The 14101-nt window shown below is 42.8% G+C and overlaps 1 protein-coding gene across 3 annotated transcripts in view; it reads left to right on the top strand.

Moving 5' to 3' along the window:
• Positions 1–14101, top strand: part of epha4l (eph receptor A4, like) — a 130716-nt gene that overhangs the window by 101544 nt on the left and 15071 nt on the right. For all 3 annotated transcript variants that reach the window (XM_055225778.1, XM_055225779.1, XM_033976868.2), the window contains exons 12-15: positions 4940–5001; positions 6169–6378; positions 7016–7165; positions 8176–8375. In XM_055225778.1, coding sequence (XP_055081753.1) covers positions 4940–5001; positions 6169–6378; positions 7016–7165; positions 8176–8375 — 622 coding nt within the window. The remainder of the gene's footprint in view (positions 1–4939; positions 5002–6168; positions 6379–7015; positions 7166–8175; positions 8376–14101) is intronic.

The following is a 14101-nucleotide window of genomic DNA, read 5'->3' as shown; positions in this document are numbered from 1 at the left end:
TTTTATATTAATGTGGTCAGTGTTTCCATGACAGTAAAACAATAGATTGATAGATAGAGATGGACGGCATATAAGATCGATTACACTCCTTAATATTAACATCTGTGGTAAATACATTCCGACATTGGCAAAGTTTTACGCCCAAGTTAAAGTGAAAATACGCGGTCGACGCTCGTACACCCTCCCTCAATGACACAAAGACTTATACACTCTATAAATCACGAGCTTTCATTTAGGAGACTTTGTCCAAGGGTGAACGTACAGCTACCACACGCAACGCCCTCGCTCCCCCCTGACCACTCTGTCCCCGGGTATCTGTTCCCACACCCCTGCGCTATTGGCCTATCCCCAGGTGGGACGTCCAGATGGAGCTGTCCGGTGCAGAGGGGTGGAGGTGGACGTGGGAAGGGGGGGCGTGGGGGTGTAGGCTGGTTGGGAGAGGACGAGGGGGGGGGCTTCTAATGGACGAACAAGCCTTAAGCCCACTGAGAGAGTCATTCATCAAAGTGTCATGTGTAAATGTGTTTGGGGTTAGCGTGATACCTTATCCCTCTCTATACCCCCCTATCCCGCTCTATCCATGTGTCTACTGCTGCGTACGCTCAAGTTTAGTGCCCAAATCTGGTCCTCTGTCTCCTCTATAGACCGTATGTATAAATGGACATAGCTAACCTGCTAGCCGTCACGTTCCAAATAGGAAGTGATCGTGGGTGCGCTTCTGGATCCATTGACTCCTGGCTCCGATTCACTTTTGAAAAAACGCCCCCTCGGTCTGTAACTGCTGCTGTCAGGCTCGTCGTTTTGGTCATAAAATGTTCGTATTGACCCTCTCTAAAAGATTCTGGCGTTTTTATTTCACGATTTTGTCTGTAAATCAAGACATGAACATTAAAAACAGACAAATCAGTCGCTTCAGTTGTTTCCGAGAGGTTGATCCTGCTCGCGTTAGCAACAGGTTTGATTGACAGTGTTACTAAGTGCCTGTTTCCTGCTAAACCAGTGGTGTCTACCTTCAACAACCTCACTCCCGATTGGCTCTTTGGTTGCTATGATACTCCTAGTTGAGATTCCAAATATGGAACTTGGTCACAAATTCGCCGCTATAACTGCTAGCCTCGATAAGCTTCATTTTTCCCTCTCTCTACAAATCAATCAAAAACATACCCGGAGTTGTGTTTTGTTTCATTCACACAAGTTTAACGCACACATTCTGCATATTTAGGCTGCGTTCTTTTCTCAAACAGAAAACACTTTGGTTGGTTGATGTCATGTGGCAATACAGGAAGTGCGACGGCTTCATGACATCACAAGGTGGAACAGAGCGTTTACAGCTTTGAGTAATCCAGCATTATTAATCTGGCTACGTCTCCAAACATGTGTGATCGAAACAAAACACAACTCCGGGTTTGCTTGACTTAAATCTCACAAGAGTCAATTTTGTGTAATATAGGCTTTTAAAGTTCATTTTATCTTTGTTCAACTTCTTAAATTCAGTTGCATTTTTAGCACACCTTAACATCTGTATCCTGCTGATTACGCGTCTTTGTTAAGTGCTTTAGACGGATGGGGTGTCTTAATGTGTCATGATGCAACTGTCTGGCCCTATCTCGCAATTTAGATATCACTGTCCCCCTCCCGCAGCCTCAGTACAACCACACAGAGCAGACGGAGAAGAGGCCAGTGATACAAGTGTTATCTGAGCTCACAGCCCGGCTCCAAAATGACCTCTGGACCACATACAGAGCGACAGGGGCAGACAGGAGCAGAGAGGAGCAGAGGGGAGCACACAGGAGCACACAGGGGCAGAGAGGAGGAGACAGGAGCACACAAGAGCAGACAGGAGCAGACAGGAGCACACAGGAGCAGACAGGAGCAGACAGGAGCAGACAGGAGCAGACAGGAGCACACAGGAGCAGACAGGGGCAGACAGGAGCAGAGAGGGGCAGACAGGAGCACACAGGAGCAGAGAGGGGCAGACAGGAGCACACAGGAGGAGACAGGAGCAGAGGGGAGCACACAGGGGCAGACAGGAGCACACAGGAGGAGACAGGAGCACACAGGGGCAGACAGGAGCACACAAGAGGAGACAGGAGCACACAGGGGGAGACAGGAGGAGACTGGCACAGACTGGAGCCGACAGCAACAGGTGGGAGCAAACAGGAGCAGATGGAAAGGAGCAGACAGGAGCAAGGGAGGGGGAGAGACGAGGAGAGAGGAGGAGAGAGGGGGAGAGAGGGGGAAGGGAAGAGGAAGGAGGGAGAAAGGATGAGAGAAGGAGAGAGGAGGCAGAGAGAAATCGTGGCTGGACAGGCTGGTGAGTGACAGGACAAACACATATTGCTTTATTCTGGAGATTTCATAGATTTTAGGTTTAAATGAGCAGGATGTGGTTTTTGTCATTCCTATTATCAAGTCTTATGAGGAGAGGCCTCTTAGAATAAAGTGAAAAGTGCTTTATAGCTAAATGTCTGTTCATACAGTTGTGTCCTGGTGTTAAATGAGCAGGAGCCTGAGACCTGCCTGTGCTGCAGCAGTGCAGCCCTCCACACTCCACTGTGTCACAGTCATCTATTAAAAACAACAGAGCTGCTCTGTCCAGGACAATCAAGTTAAAAAGCATTCTCAATGTGGCCTCAGTTTGCTCATGTCCAACTGGGACAGTTTGGCCTTGTTAATGATGGAGGAGGAGTAAAGTACATATATGCGCAGACAGCTCTCTCACAGAGCGCGGCTCTGGTCCTCTTCTTAAAGTGAATGTAAGTGTGGGTTTAGCTGTTCTGAGTGAAACGTGCTTCATTAAAACTCAAAAACAGCATGTTTAAGAGCATTTTACAAAGAGGAAGACTTAGCTAATTTCAGACGGATCTGTTTTTAAAGAGCAGGTCTTTGTTAGTAGAAGTGAGGGCCCCACACTGCCCCCTGGTGTGAGCCCTCCCCGCGTGTTGTTGGCAGCTGATAATCGGCCCACTATGGGGCCCGCGCCCACAGTTCACTGCCAAAGGCATTACTTATATTCAGTAAACAGGCGTTAGCATAGCATTAGCATGCAAATAGAGGGGGAGGAAGGGGGCGGGGCTGCAGGGGCGAGGATTTAGGGTCGCAGGTCAGACACTCCTCTGTGTGGACTGGGGAGCTGTCAATCAAACACTGCCCAGGGCAGTGGCACTCCACAAAGAGAACAAAGATGGCTGACAGAGACGGCCCCAAATCCAACGGCACTTCCTCTTTTAGGGCCCCAGAATGAACCTGGTGCCAGTCACTCGGGCGCAGGCAGACTGACAGCCTCCTGGCATGGGCATGGGACCTCCTCCAAATACTAGTTTATTTATTATCCGTTTTACTCTACACAAAATTACTCAGAACCCATAAAACAAATGTACGTTACCTCAGCACTTTTGGCTGGCCAGAAACAGCCATTTCACTTCTCACCATCTGAGTGCACATGTCATATTTGAATGTGAGATGTGTTGTATTTGATATATGTATCATAGATTTACGGGTTTCTCATCCATCTACACCAAACTTATTTTTATTAAACATCAGCCTGTCCAGGGACGACAGGTGGAAATTAGTATTTATGCTATAACCTGGCACCAGACATCTTTCCTGTTTTTAAGGTCAATGTAATGTCGTGCACTGTCCCTGTTTCAAATAAAAGCAGACCATACCATACATGCCCGGTACCGTCCGCCATGGCCAGTACCATCAGCTCCCACGTGTTTGGGGAAGAAAAGAAACAAACTCGCACACATTTTTTTCTATAATCTGAGACAAACACAGGACCCACCAGGAACAGTCCACCCACACAACCTGCAGCTTGTCCCAGCGCTGATAAAGACACCAGAGACAGAGATGGAGAGAGAGACAGAGAGAGAGAGATGGAGGGAGGGGATAGGTGTCAGGGGAGAGAGAGAGGGAGCAATGGAGAGGAACAAGCAGAAGAGTGACAGATGTGCGGAGAGCTGCCAGAGGAGACGGAGGGCAAAAGGACTAAGTGACATTCAGAGAGAGAGTGAGGGTGGGAGGTGTAGAGAGAAAGGAACTCTGGGAAGATATTTTGGACAACATGGAGAAGAGCTCATATTTCCAGTGCATAGTTTGGTTGTGATGCTAATTTAGCCATTTAGAAAGTTTAATGTCAAAAAATAAAAATAAAACCATTAAAAGGAAAAACACAAGAAAATGCTGCTGTACATCAATAATCATCTCTTTTTTCTCTCTCTCCCTCTTTTTCTCTCCCCCATCCATCTCCATCCCTGTGCCCCCCATATCTCTCTCTCCACCTCTATCTCCTTTTCTCCCTTACTCTACCCACTTTCACCCTCTCATACACCCTCTCACTTTCTCTCTCCCTACTTCTCTCTTCTCGTTCTCCCTCTCTTTTCTTCCCGTACCACTTTTGCTCACTTTTCCTTCCCTCCTTCTGTCTTTCACTTTTTCCCTCTCCCTCTTGCGCTCCTTCTTTCTCTCCTCTACTCCCTCTCTCCCTCTCCTGTTTCTCCCCCCACCCCTCCTTTCTCTCCCTCTCTCTCCTTTCTTTCCTCTTCCCTCTTCCCCATCTATCCCTGTGCCACCTCTTTATCTGTCTCTCCTTTCCTTTTCTGCCTTCCTCCATCTCTCCCCTCCACTTTCTCTCTCTCTCCTGCTTTCTTTTCCTTCTCTCCCTCTTTTCTCTCCCATCCATCCTCATCCCCGTGCCGCCCTGTCTCCCTGCGTGCCCTTCCTCCTCCTTTCTCTCCTCTACTCCCCCTCTCCCTCCCCTCCTCTACCCTCTGTTACTTCCTCTCTCCCCCTCACGTTCTTTTCCACATTCTCCCACCCTCTCTCACTTTCTCTCTGTCTATCTCCTTCTCTCCTCTTCCCTCTCTCTTGTTTCTCCCCTCCGCACCCCCTGTCTCTCTCTCCTTCCCTCCATCTCTCCCTCGTTCCCTCTTTCCAGGTAAACCGGTCATGATAATCACAGAGTACATGGAGAATGGCTCTTTGGATGCGTTCCTGAGGGTGAGTCATGTTTTCTCTCTCGTCTGTGTTAAATGTACGTCAACCGATCTTATCTTCTCTCTCTGTGATGTAAACCGCTCGGATTACAAACTTTTATTTACAAAACACTGGACCTAAACTTTACGTACGTACACTTTTCAACAAGAAATCTCTTAAAGTTATCGGTTCGAGGCATTTTCCTGATTTAGCGAGTTTAAAATGACCGCGACCGCACTGTTAGCGTCTCTGTTAGCGTCTCTGTTAGCGTCACTGTTAGCGTCACTGTTAGCGTCACTGTTAGCGTCACTGTTAGCGTCACTGTTAGCGTCACTGTTAGCGTCACTGTTAGCGTCACTGTTTCCTGTCCGATCGTATCTCTATGTACCACAAACTCAAGTATTCTACATATAAAAATAATTGTGTAGTATTAGTTTATTTTCATTAATTTGAATTTTAGCACCTTTCTTTTACGTTTTCTGATTTTAATAAAAGTGACACACAGTGAGCTAGCTAGCGCGTTGCTGTGCGTAAAGCCTATTGCGTTGTGTTTTTGGTTAAGTTGAAGTGCATCCTATACCAATACTATGCGACAAATTATAATATAGTGAGGTGTAGGTGGAGTGTCTTGCGCAACGGCACAATGACAGCATGGGATAATAATAATCAGAGCAGGATTGAACCATCAGCTTTTCATTTAGTTGGCAAAATACTGCACTGTACTTGTTTAGCTGTACAGATGCTAATTGATAAAGATAAAGGCTAACGTGATAGAAATGTTTTAGAAATCAGATGTGCTATGTGACTTTTCCGATGGAGGGTTGGTTCGCTGACGTTGTGTCCTTGGGCAAGACACTTTTGGGTGACTTGAAGTCGGAAGCTGGCTATATAAACATGCAACCATTTACCATTTAGATATATGTTTTTACGTTTATTTATAGCCACAATCCATATACGCTTAGGAAACTATCTACGTATTAGCATGCTAGCAAGTTTAGCACGTAATAAAAATGCAACATGGGCAATTTGAACGCCATACTGTGTAACATTCCAGGCAAAACATAACATCTCCGTAGCGACAAGCCAACTGCAGATCCTCCACCAGAACATTGACATAGCACACTGTTAAATATCTACGGTTTTATCACCTTTTTGATAACTTTTTGTTTATATTTTCCATCCCCGTTGCAGAAAAACGACGGCCGCTTCACTGTGATCCAGCTGGTTGGGATCTTGCGCGGGATCGCCTCCGGGATGAAGTACCTGTCGGACATGAGCTACGTGCACCGCGACGTAGCAGCCAGAAACATCCTGGTCAACAGTAACCTGGTGTGTAAAGTGTCCGACTTCGGAATGTCCAGAGTGCTCGAGGACGATCCGGAGGCGGCGTACACAACACGGGTGAGCTTCAGAAACCAGAAATCTGCGCGTGTGTGTATGCTAACGGTACTGGGTAAATCTGTAACTGCGATTAGCGACGCAACAATTATTCAGATATTTACAAATAATAATGAGCTTATCTTTCAAAAAATTTAATCTTTTAAGAATTTTGGGACCAATAATTTTGCTGAACATGTGTCAAGTGGCAGTGGCGCAGTGTGTTAAGCGTAACCCACCAATGAGCGTGTTGTCAGTTCAAATGTCATCTGATTCTGTACTAATTTAGGCGACATCGCTCAGAGTAAAATGTTTTTTGAGATAGTTTTTTTTTACCCAAAACAGAACTGGAATGACTGATTGATAACTTTAATGCCATACTGTGGAATATGCCAGGTAAAGCAATAACAAAATACTGAAAGATTTAAAAATATAACTGGTCTTATATATAATAAAGAGTATTTAACTCAAACACGCACTTTCAGTACTCTTCTCAACACTGTATTTCAGGCAACAGTCCGCCGTTGTCATAGTAATAACGCAATTCAAATCAAAATTTTATATCTTTTGAATTGTGACATGATCTCACAAAACCAGAAAAGAATCATTTGCCGTCCCTGGTTGTGTCCTCTCACGAACCGACTTGTCCCTAATGTTTCAGGGAGGAAAGATCCCGATTCGCTGGACCGCCCCCGAGGCCATCGCGTACCGGAAATTCACCTCTGCGAGCGACGTCTGGAGCTACGGCATCGTCATGTGGGAGGTGATGTCATACGGAGAGAGGCCGTACTGGGACATGAGCAACCAGGATGTAAGTTGGGGTTTATATTATCATTTGATTTGCTTATTTTTTAGGACGTCAAACTGAAGCACGAGCGAGTCGAAATCTGAGTTTGAACAAACGTAATTCGATCGCGAAAGGCTGCAGTTTATCAAGTACCAGAATTTCCTCCACAAACAACAAAATATCCATATTCTTGTGTTTTCTTCTAAGATAAACATTGTAAAAAGGTAGTTTATTTACCTGACGTGCGGACGGACTTCTGGTGTCAGCTGAATCCTGTGAAGTGTCTCTTATCAGCTGTTGTTCCCGGGCGTGGTCAGTTTGACAAATCGGGCAAATGTATCAAACTGACCACGCCCACCATCGCACGGTGGTCTCTGGAGAAGGTGGGGCTAACTTCTCCATGTGTGAGGCAAGGTAAATGCCCCCTTGTCTCTGTTGATGGTCAGTGTGTGGCCCGCTTCGTGATTTCTTTATTTATTTAGGCAGAGGAACTAAATGAGAGCACTCAAACTCTCTTTTTTCAAATACAATACACACACACACACAAATATAGACTGTGTATATAAATGAACATAGCTAATACTGCTTTTCAAATGGGAAGTGAGCATGGTTGCGCTTCCGGCTCCATCGATTCTAGGTAATTAATTTTACATTGAAAAACTGCCGCCCGTCTGTCTGGCTCGTCATTTTGGTCTCTATTGGTTCTCTATTTCTCAACTTTATCCTTCAATAAAGCTATCAACATTAATAACAGACAAATCAGGCGCCTTCTTTCCCCGAGGTCACTCTTTCTAGCGTTAGCAACACGTTTGATTGACAGCGTTGCTTCGGATTGGCTCTTCGGTTGCTATGATACTCGCGCTCGGAATTTCTCAGCTTCTCTAATCATAATGTACAAACAAATTCATAAATACGATACTTGTTACTTGATACTTAGCTTGTCGATTCATATTTCAGTACTTCCAGATACATTTTACATATGAATTTAAAGCAGAATCGTGTTATTAAAGCACTAATACCATGTACTTTTGCAGGTAATAAAGGCCATAGATGAGGGGTACAGGTTGCCCCCTCCCATGGACTGCCCTGTGGCTCTGCACCAGCTCATGTTGGACTGCTGGCAGAGGGAGAGAGCCGATCGGCCAAAGTTTGGGCAGATCGTGAACATGCTGGACAAACTGATCCGAAACCCCAGCACCCTGAAGAGGACCGGGGGAACGGACAGCACCATACGGTAAATATGAACGAGGCTAACGGCTTAGAATAATGCGGTTAAACTTGGGGAGGTTTTACTGCAACGTATTTACTTATAATAGCAAAAGTACAGTCCTAAGCCAACTGTTAACATCCTATATTAAGCAAAACTGATTCATTTGAGCTATAACCTCCTGAGACCCGAGCTCTTGCAGGATTTTATTTGCAAAAACTATTAAGAGCTTGAACACAGACATTGTAAAAAACAAAATGAGAAACAATTGTGCCTCTAGGATCAATGTGTCTCATTTGTGCTGCTGACAGGTCCAGGAAGACGTATGCCTTTAAATAAAAATAAAAATAAAATAAAAATAAATCAATCAATAAAAATTAAAATACAATAGAAAATAATAAAACAAATAAAAATACAAAAATATAAAATCAAATAAAACATAAATACAAAAATAAAATAAAAATAAATAAAAATAAATAAAAATACAATTAAAAAAATCAAATCAAAAAATAATTTAAAAAAGTATAAAAAAATCAAATCAAATAAAAATAGATAAAAAATAAAAAATAAATAAATAAATAAATATTCTAAACTCCTAGAAATATTCAAAATTGAACATGTTCTTGTTGCTGTTCTTCTAAAAATTTGCACTGTGGCCTAAACAACCCAAAAGGTGTTGTCCACAGATGAGGACACCAGGTCTCAGGAGGTTAAGCCATGTTACCACTGCCAAGTTCAGATCTGTGGAGAGGCAATCTTATTTGCTCATAGCTTTTTTTAAAACTAGACTTTGCAATGAAAACACACGCAATTGAATAAATGCAAGATGGAGGTTTAACGTGCCAGGCAAAGCAATCACATCTCCATGGAGACAAGCAGGTAGTGAACTCCTCACCAGAAAAGTTACATAGTGCACCTTTAAATGAGTAATAAAAGCATGCAAAATTGACTCTTGTGAGCTTTAAACCATGCTGTAATGCTGTTACCTCGTCACAAACATACCTGGAGTTTCGTTTTGTTTCTTTTACACGTTTAAGTAAACCTTTATTATTAGTCTGTTACATCTCCAAAGCTCAAAATGCTCTGTTCCACCTTGTGATGTCATGAAGTGGTAGTTTTCAAGTTAACAGCTACTTTTTACCGTCTGTTCAGTAGAAAAGTTGGCAATTCCAGGGCTGAAATCATCTAAATGATTCTAGTAAAAATGTATGGAGTTTAAAAAGACAGTGGAGCACTTCCTGTATTACCGCGTGACATCACAAAGTGGAACAGAGTGTTTTCTGTTTCAGAGAACAGCTCAGCCTAAATATGCCGGATTTTTGTGTTAAACATGTGTGAATGAAACAAAACACAACCCTAGGTCTGTTTGTGACGAGGAAACAACATTATAACATAGATCGGAAAATGGCGTAATATGGACCCCTTAAGTTCATATTTGATTGCCTTCTCGTAGTCGTCCTGGACTAATATCACTTTTGGATTAACAATAACCTTGAACACTGTTTATTTCAGTCTATTCAGGTAGCTCTATAACTGCTTTGAACAACCCAGTATTTACAGCTGCTCTTAACCCCTTTAACAGTCACAAATGGGCTCAAATAGACCCCATAATGAATCCCACTAGAGCTGAAGTACGGCGCTCCCTCTCAGCGGCGAAACGGGGGACGAGAATTACGAGCCGACGCTGTGTTAAAACCAAACATACCCCGTGCTTGGATACCATTACTGTGAAAGAGAGGGCGCGCTTGGTGTTTACAAAGTGGACAGGAGCCGTGGAGGGTCTGTTTGATTTTAACAAGTGTGTGTGTGTACAAGGACCCAATGGTAGACACCGGGGGTAATTAGCAGGAGTGGTGCATTTACAAGCGTAGGAAATTGGATTTTTGGAGGAAAGAGTGTTTTATGGTGTTGTCCAGTGGTTCAAAAAGTTCAAAATTTGGACTAATTGTGGTAGGCTGGCTTCAGGTTGCGTTAATCTGGTTTATTTCTGACTTAGACTTGGTTTTAGTTATGATTTTGACTTGGTTTAGACCCACTTTAAAGCTGTTCTGTGTAACTTTTCTGGTGAAGAGTACGCCACCTGCTTATCAGATATTAATGCTTTGCCTGGAATGTTCCACAGTATGGCATTAAACTGATCTAATTTGGAATTCATCAATTCATCTACAGGATTTTTATGGCTCAAATTGACATGCTTTCTTACTGTGAGAGAGCTGCCTGTGCACAGATCTGACCTGTAACTTGGCCTGGTAGTGTTACCTGCTTGACTCTATGGAACTAGATGTGTTTAATATCGTACTGAAGAACATTCCAGGCAAAGTAATAATATCTACTAGATATACTAGATACTAATATCCTCTCGTAAAGTAACATAGTACAAGTTTAAATCCTGGTTTAATCCTGATCCTGGTTTAGAAAAACAGATGGAGAGACTAATACTATTACTAATACTAATTATACTGGTACTACTACTACTACTACTGCTACTACTACTGCTACTACTATTGCTATTACTGCTACTAATACTAATTATATTGCTACAACTACTACTACTGCTATGACTATTACTACTGCTACTACTATTGCTGCTAATATTACTAATAGTAATTATATTGCTACTACTACTACCACTACTTCTACTGCTGCTGCTATTATTACTATGGCTACTACTATTGCTACTACTACTAATACTATTGCTGCTACTAATACTACTAATACTGATTATATTGCTACTATATTGCTACTATTACTACTACCGCTACTGTTACTACTGTTACTACTACTACTGCTACTGCTACTATTAAATTAACACTAATCAAATATCATCATTAATAACAAAATCACTAAATCACTAAACCTTTGGTCAGTCCTATGCCTGGATAAATAATTAATAAACAAATAGATAAATAAATAAATACATTTCAAGGATGTGATGTAAAACTCTTTGCTAAATGGAAACCTGTCTTTTTTACTGTATAAACACTGAAAACATAATGAAAATAAATATGTATCATTAGCCTCAAATCGTTCAAACACATTGTACATTTAAAGGCCGAGTGTGTACATGTGGCATCCTAATGTGACCCCACAAACTAAACTTTAAGATGTGATGAAGTGAGAGAGCCAGCGGAGCAGGGCGAGACACAACCTGGAGAGCACTTCCCCTTTAATGTTTCATGGCTGACTGCTCTGTGTGTGGGAAATAAGAGGTGAGAAAAGGAACGATGTAATCCTGTCAGCGCCAGGGCCAAACTACAGAGCACGATTACGATATAAAGAAGGACTCCAGAGCTGTAAAGACCAACCGAGTGTGTGCAGGTTATACTGTCTGTGGAGTGACCATTAAATAACTGTGTGTGACTCAGGGGGAACCTTATTTTGGACTGAGGACCCAGTGGGACATATTAGGACGCAACACAATAGGTTTATGCATTGGTTTAGTCCTGGTTTAGTCCTGGTTTAGTCCTGGTTTAGTCCTGGTGTAGTTCTGGCTTACTCCTGGTTTAGTCCTGGTTTAGTCCTGGAGTAATCCTGGTTTAGTCCTGGTGTAGTCCTGGTTTAGTCCTGGTTTAGTCCTGGTGTAGTTCTGGTTTAGTCCTGGTTTAGTCCTGGTGTAGTTCTGGTTTAGCCCTGGTGTAGTCCTGGTTTAGTTCTGCTGTAGTCCTGGTGTAGTCCTTGTGTACTCCTGGTTTAGTCCTGGTGTAGTCGTGGTGTAGTTCTGGTGTAGTATCGGTTTAGTCCTGGTTTAGTCCTGGTGTAGTCCTGGTTTAGTCCTGGTTTAGTCCTGGTTTAGTCCTGGTGTAGTCCTGGTGTAGTCGTGGTTTAGTCCTGGCGTAGTCCTGGTGTAGTCCTGGTTTAGTCCTGGTGTAGTCCTGGTTTAGTCCTGGTGTAGTCCTGTTTTAGTCTTGGCGTAGTCCTGGTGTAATCCTGGTTTAGTCCTGGTGTAGTCCTGGTTTAGTCCTGGTGTAGTCCTGGTTTAGTCCTGGTGTAGTCCTGGTGTAGTCCTGGTTTAGTCCTGGTGTAGTCCTGGTTTAGTCCTGGTTTAGTCCTGGTGTAGTCCTGGTGTAGTCCTGGTGTAGTCGTGGTTTAGTCCTGGCGTAGTCCTGGTGTAGTCCTGGTTTAGTCCTGGTGTAGTCCTGGTTTAGTCCTGGTGTAGTCCTGTTTTAGTCTTGGCGTAGTCCTGGTGTAATCCTGGTTTAGTCCTGTTGTAGTCGTGGTTTAGTCCTGGTGTAGTCCTGGTGCAGTCCTGGTGTAGTCCTGGTGTAGTCCTGGTGTAGTCCTGGTTTAGTCCTGGTGTAGTCCTGGTTTAGTCCTGGTGTAGTCCTGGTGTAGTCCTGGTTTAGTCCTGGTGTAGTCCTGGTGTAGTCCTGGTGTAGTCCTGGTGTAGTCCTGGTGTAGTCCTGGTGTAGTCCTGGTTTAGTCCTGGTGTCGTCCTGGTTTAGTTCTGCTGTAGTCTTGGTGTAGTCCTGGTTTAGACCTGATGTAGTTTTAATTTAGTCCTGTTTTAGTTCTTTTTTAGTACAACTCCAGGTCTGTTTTTGAGGAGTACATTATAACATGGCTTAAAGCTCATAAGAGTCCATTTTGTGAAATATATGACCTTTAAAGTTGTGGGTTGCACTATGTCTTCACTCCCCAGTAAGTGTGAAGTGTATTTAATAAAACATAAAATAAAAATTCAAATGTCTGTGATGTCGTCATGGCTACACTGTATTGGTGTGGACATCATTTCCACAGAGGTGATGTGTAAGGAATCGGATCATTTCTGCTCCGTGCCGCGGCCTGTGACTGTTACGGTGTTAGCTCAAGCCTTTGCGTTCAGATCAGATGTTCCATGAGAGAAAATAACTCAGCAAGGTGAAAATAAACAGACCAGAGCGGCATGTAACTGTGGAGTTATGCTCTGAAGTACTTTAACAATACAAGTACTACTAAATCATATTACTGAGAAAGACAAAAAGTGATTGTGTTAGTAGTAGGTATTTCCAGTATTAGCAGTAGGTATAGTAGCCCTATTAGAGTTTGCTTGGTGATATACCACTACTACTACTACTACTACTAATACTACAACTACTACTACTACTACTACTACTACTACTACTACTACTACTACTACTACTGTTGGAATTAATACAACAAAAACTGCAACTATTTTTACCTTTATTACTACTACTATTATTATTACAACTACAACGATGGCTACAACTTCTAGTGTGGAATTATAACATCAAAACTACTTCTACTACTACTACTACTACTACTACTACTACTACTACTACTACTACTACTACTACTACTACTACAACTTCTACTACCAATACCACTACTGCTACTACTACTGCAACAATGGCTACTTCTAGTGTAGCATTACAAGGTGAAAACTCCTTTTACTACTACTACTACTACTGCTACTATTACTACTACTATTACTGCAACTACAACAATAGCTATAACTTCTACTGTGGTATTATAACCTCAAAACTGCTATTACTATTGCTACTACTACTAATACTACTACTACTACTACTACTACTCTTACTACTACTTCTGTTGGAATTAATACAACAAAAATCCAACAAAAACTGCAACTACTAACTGTACTACTACTACTACTCTATGTGTTAATTTGTCTTTTACCCTCCAAAGCTTCTCGCTGATTCAAACGCACTGTCCTAATTCAAATAAATACTCTAATTAATACAAAATACAAATACTTCCACGTACAAACATACCAGCTCTGTTCAGACCGCACT

This window comes from Periophthalmus magnuspinnatus, chromosome 13, assembly GCF_009829125.3.
Source record: "Periophthalmus magnuspinnatus isolate fPerMag1 chromosome 13, fPerMag1.2.pri, whole genome shotgun sequence".
In the NCBI taxonomy this organism is placed as follows: Eukaryota; Metazoa; Chordata; class Actinopteri; order Gobiiformes; family Gobiidae; genus Periophthalmus; species Periophthalmus magnuspinnatus.
Note: the sequence above shows the minus strand (reverse complement) of the source record. Positions and strands in the feature narration are given on the sequence as shown.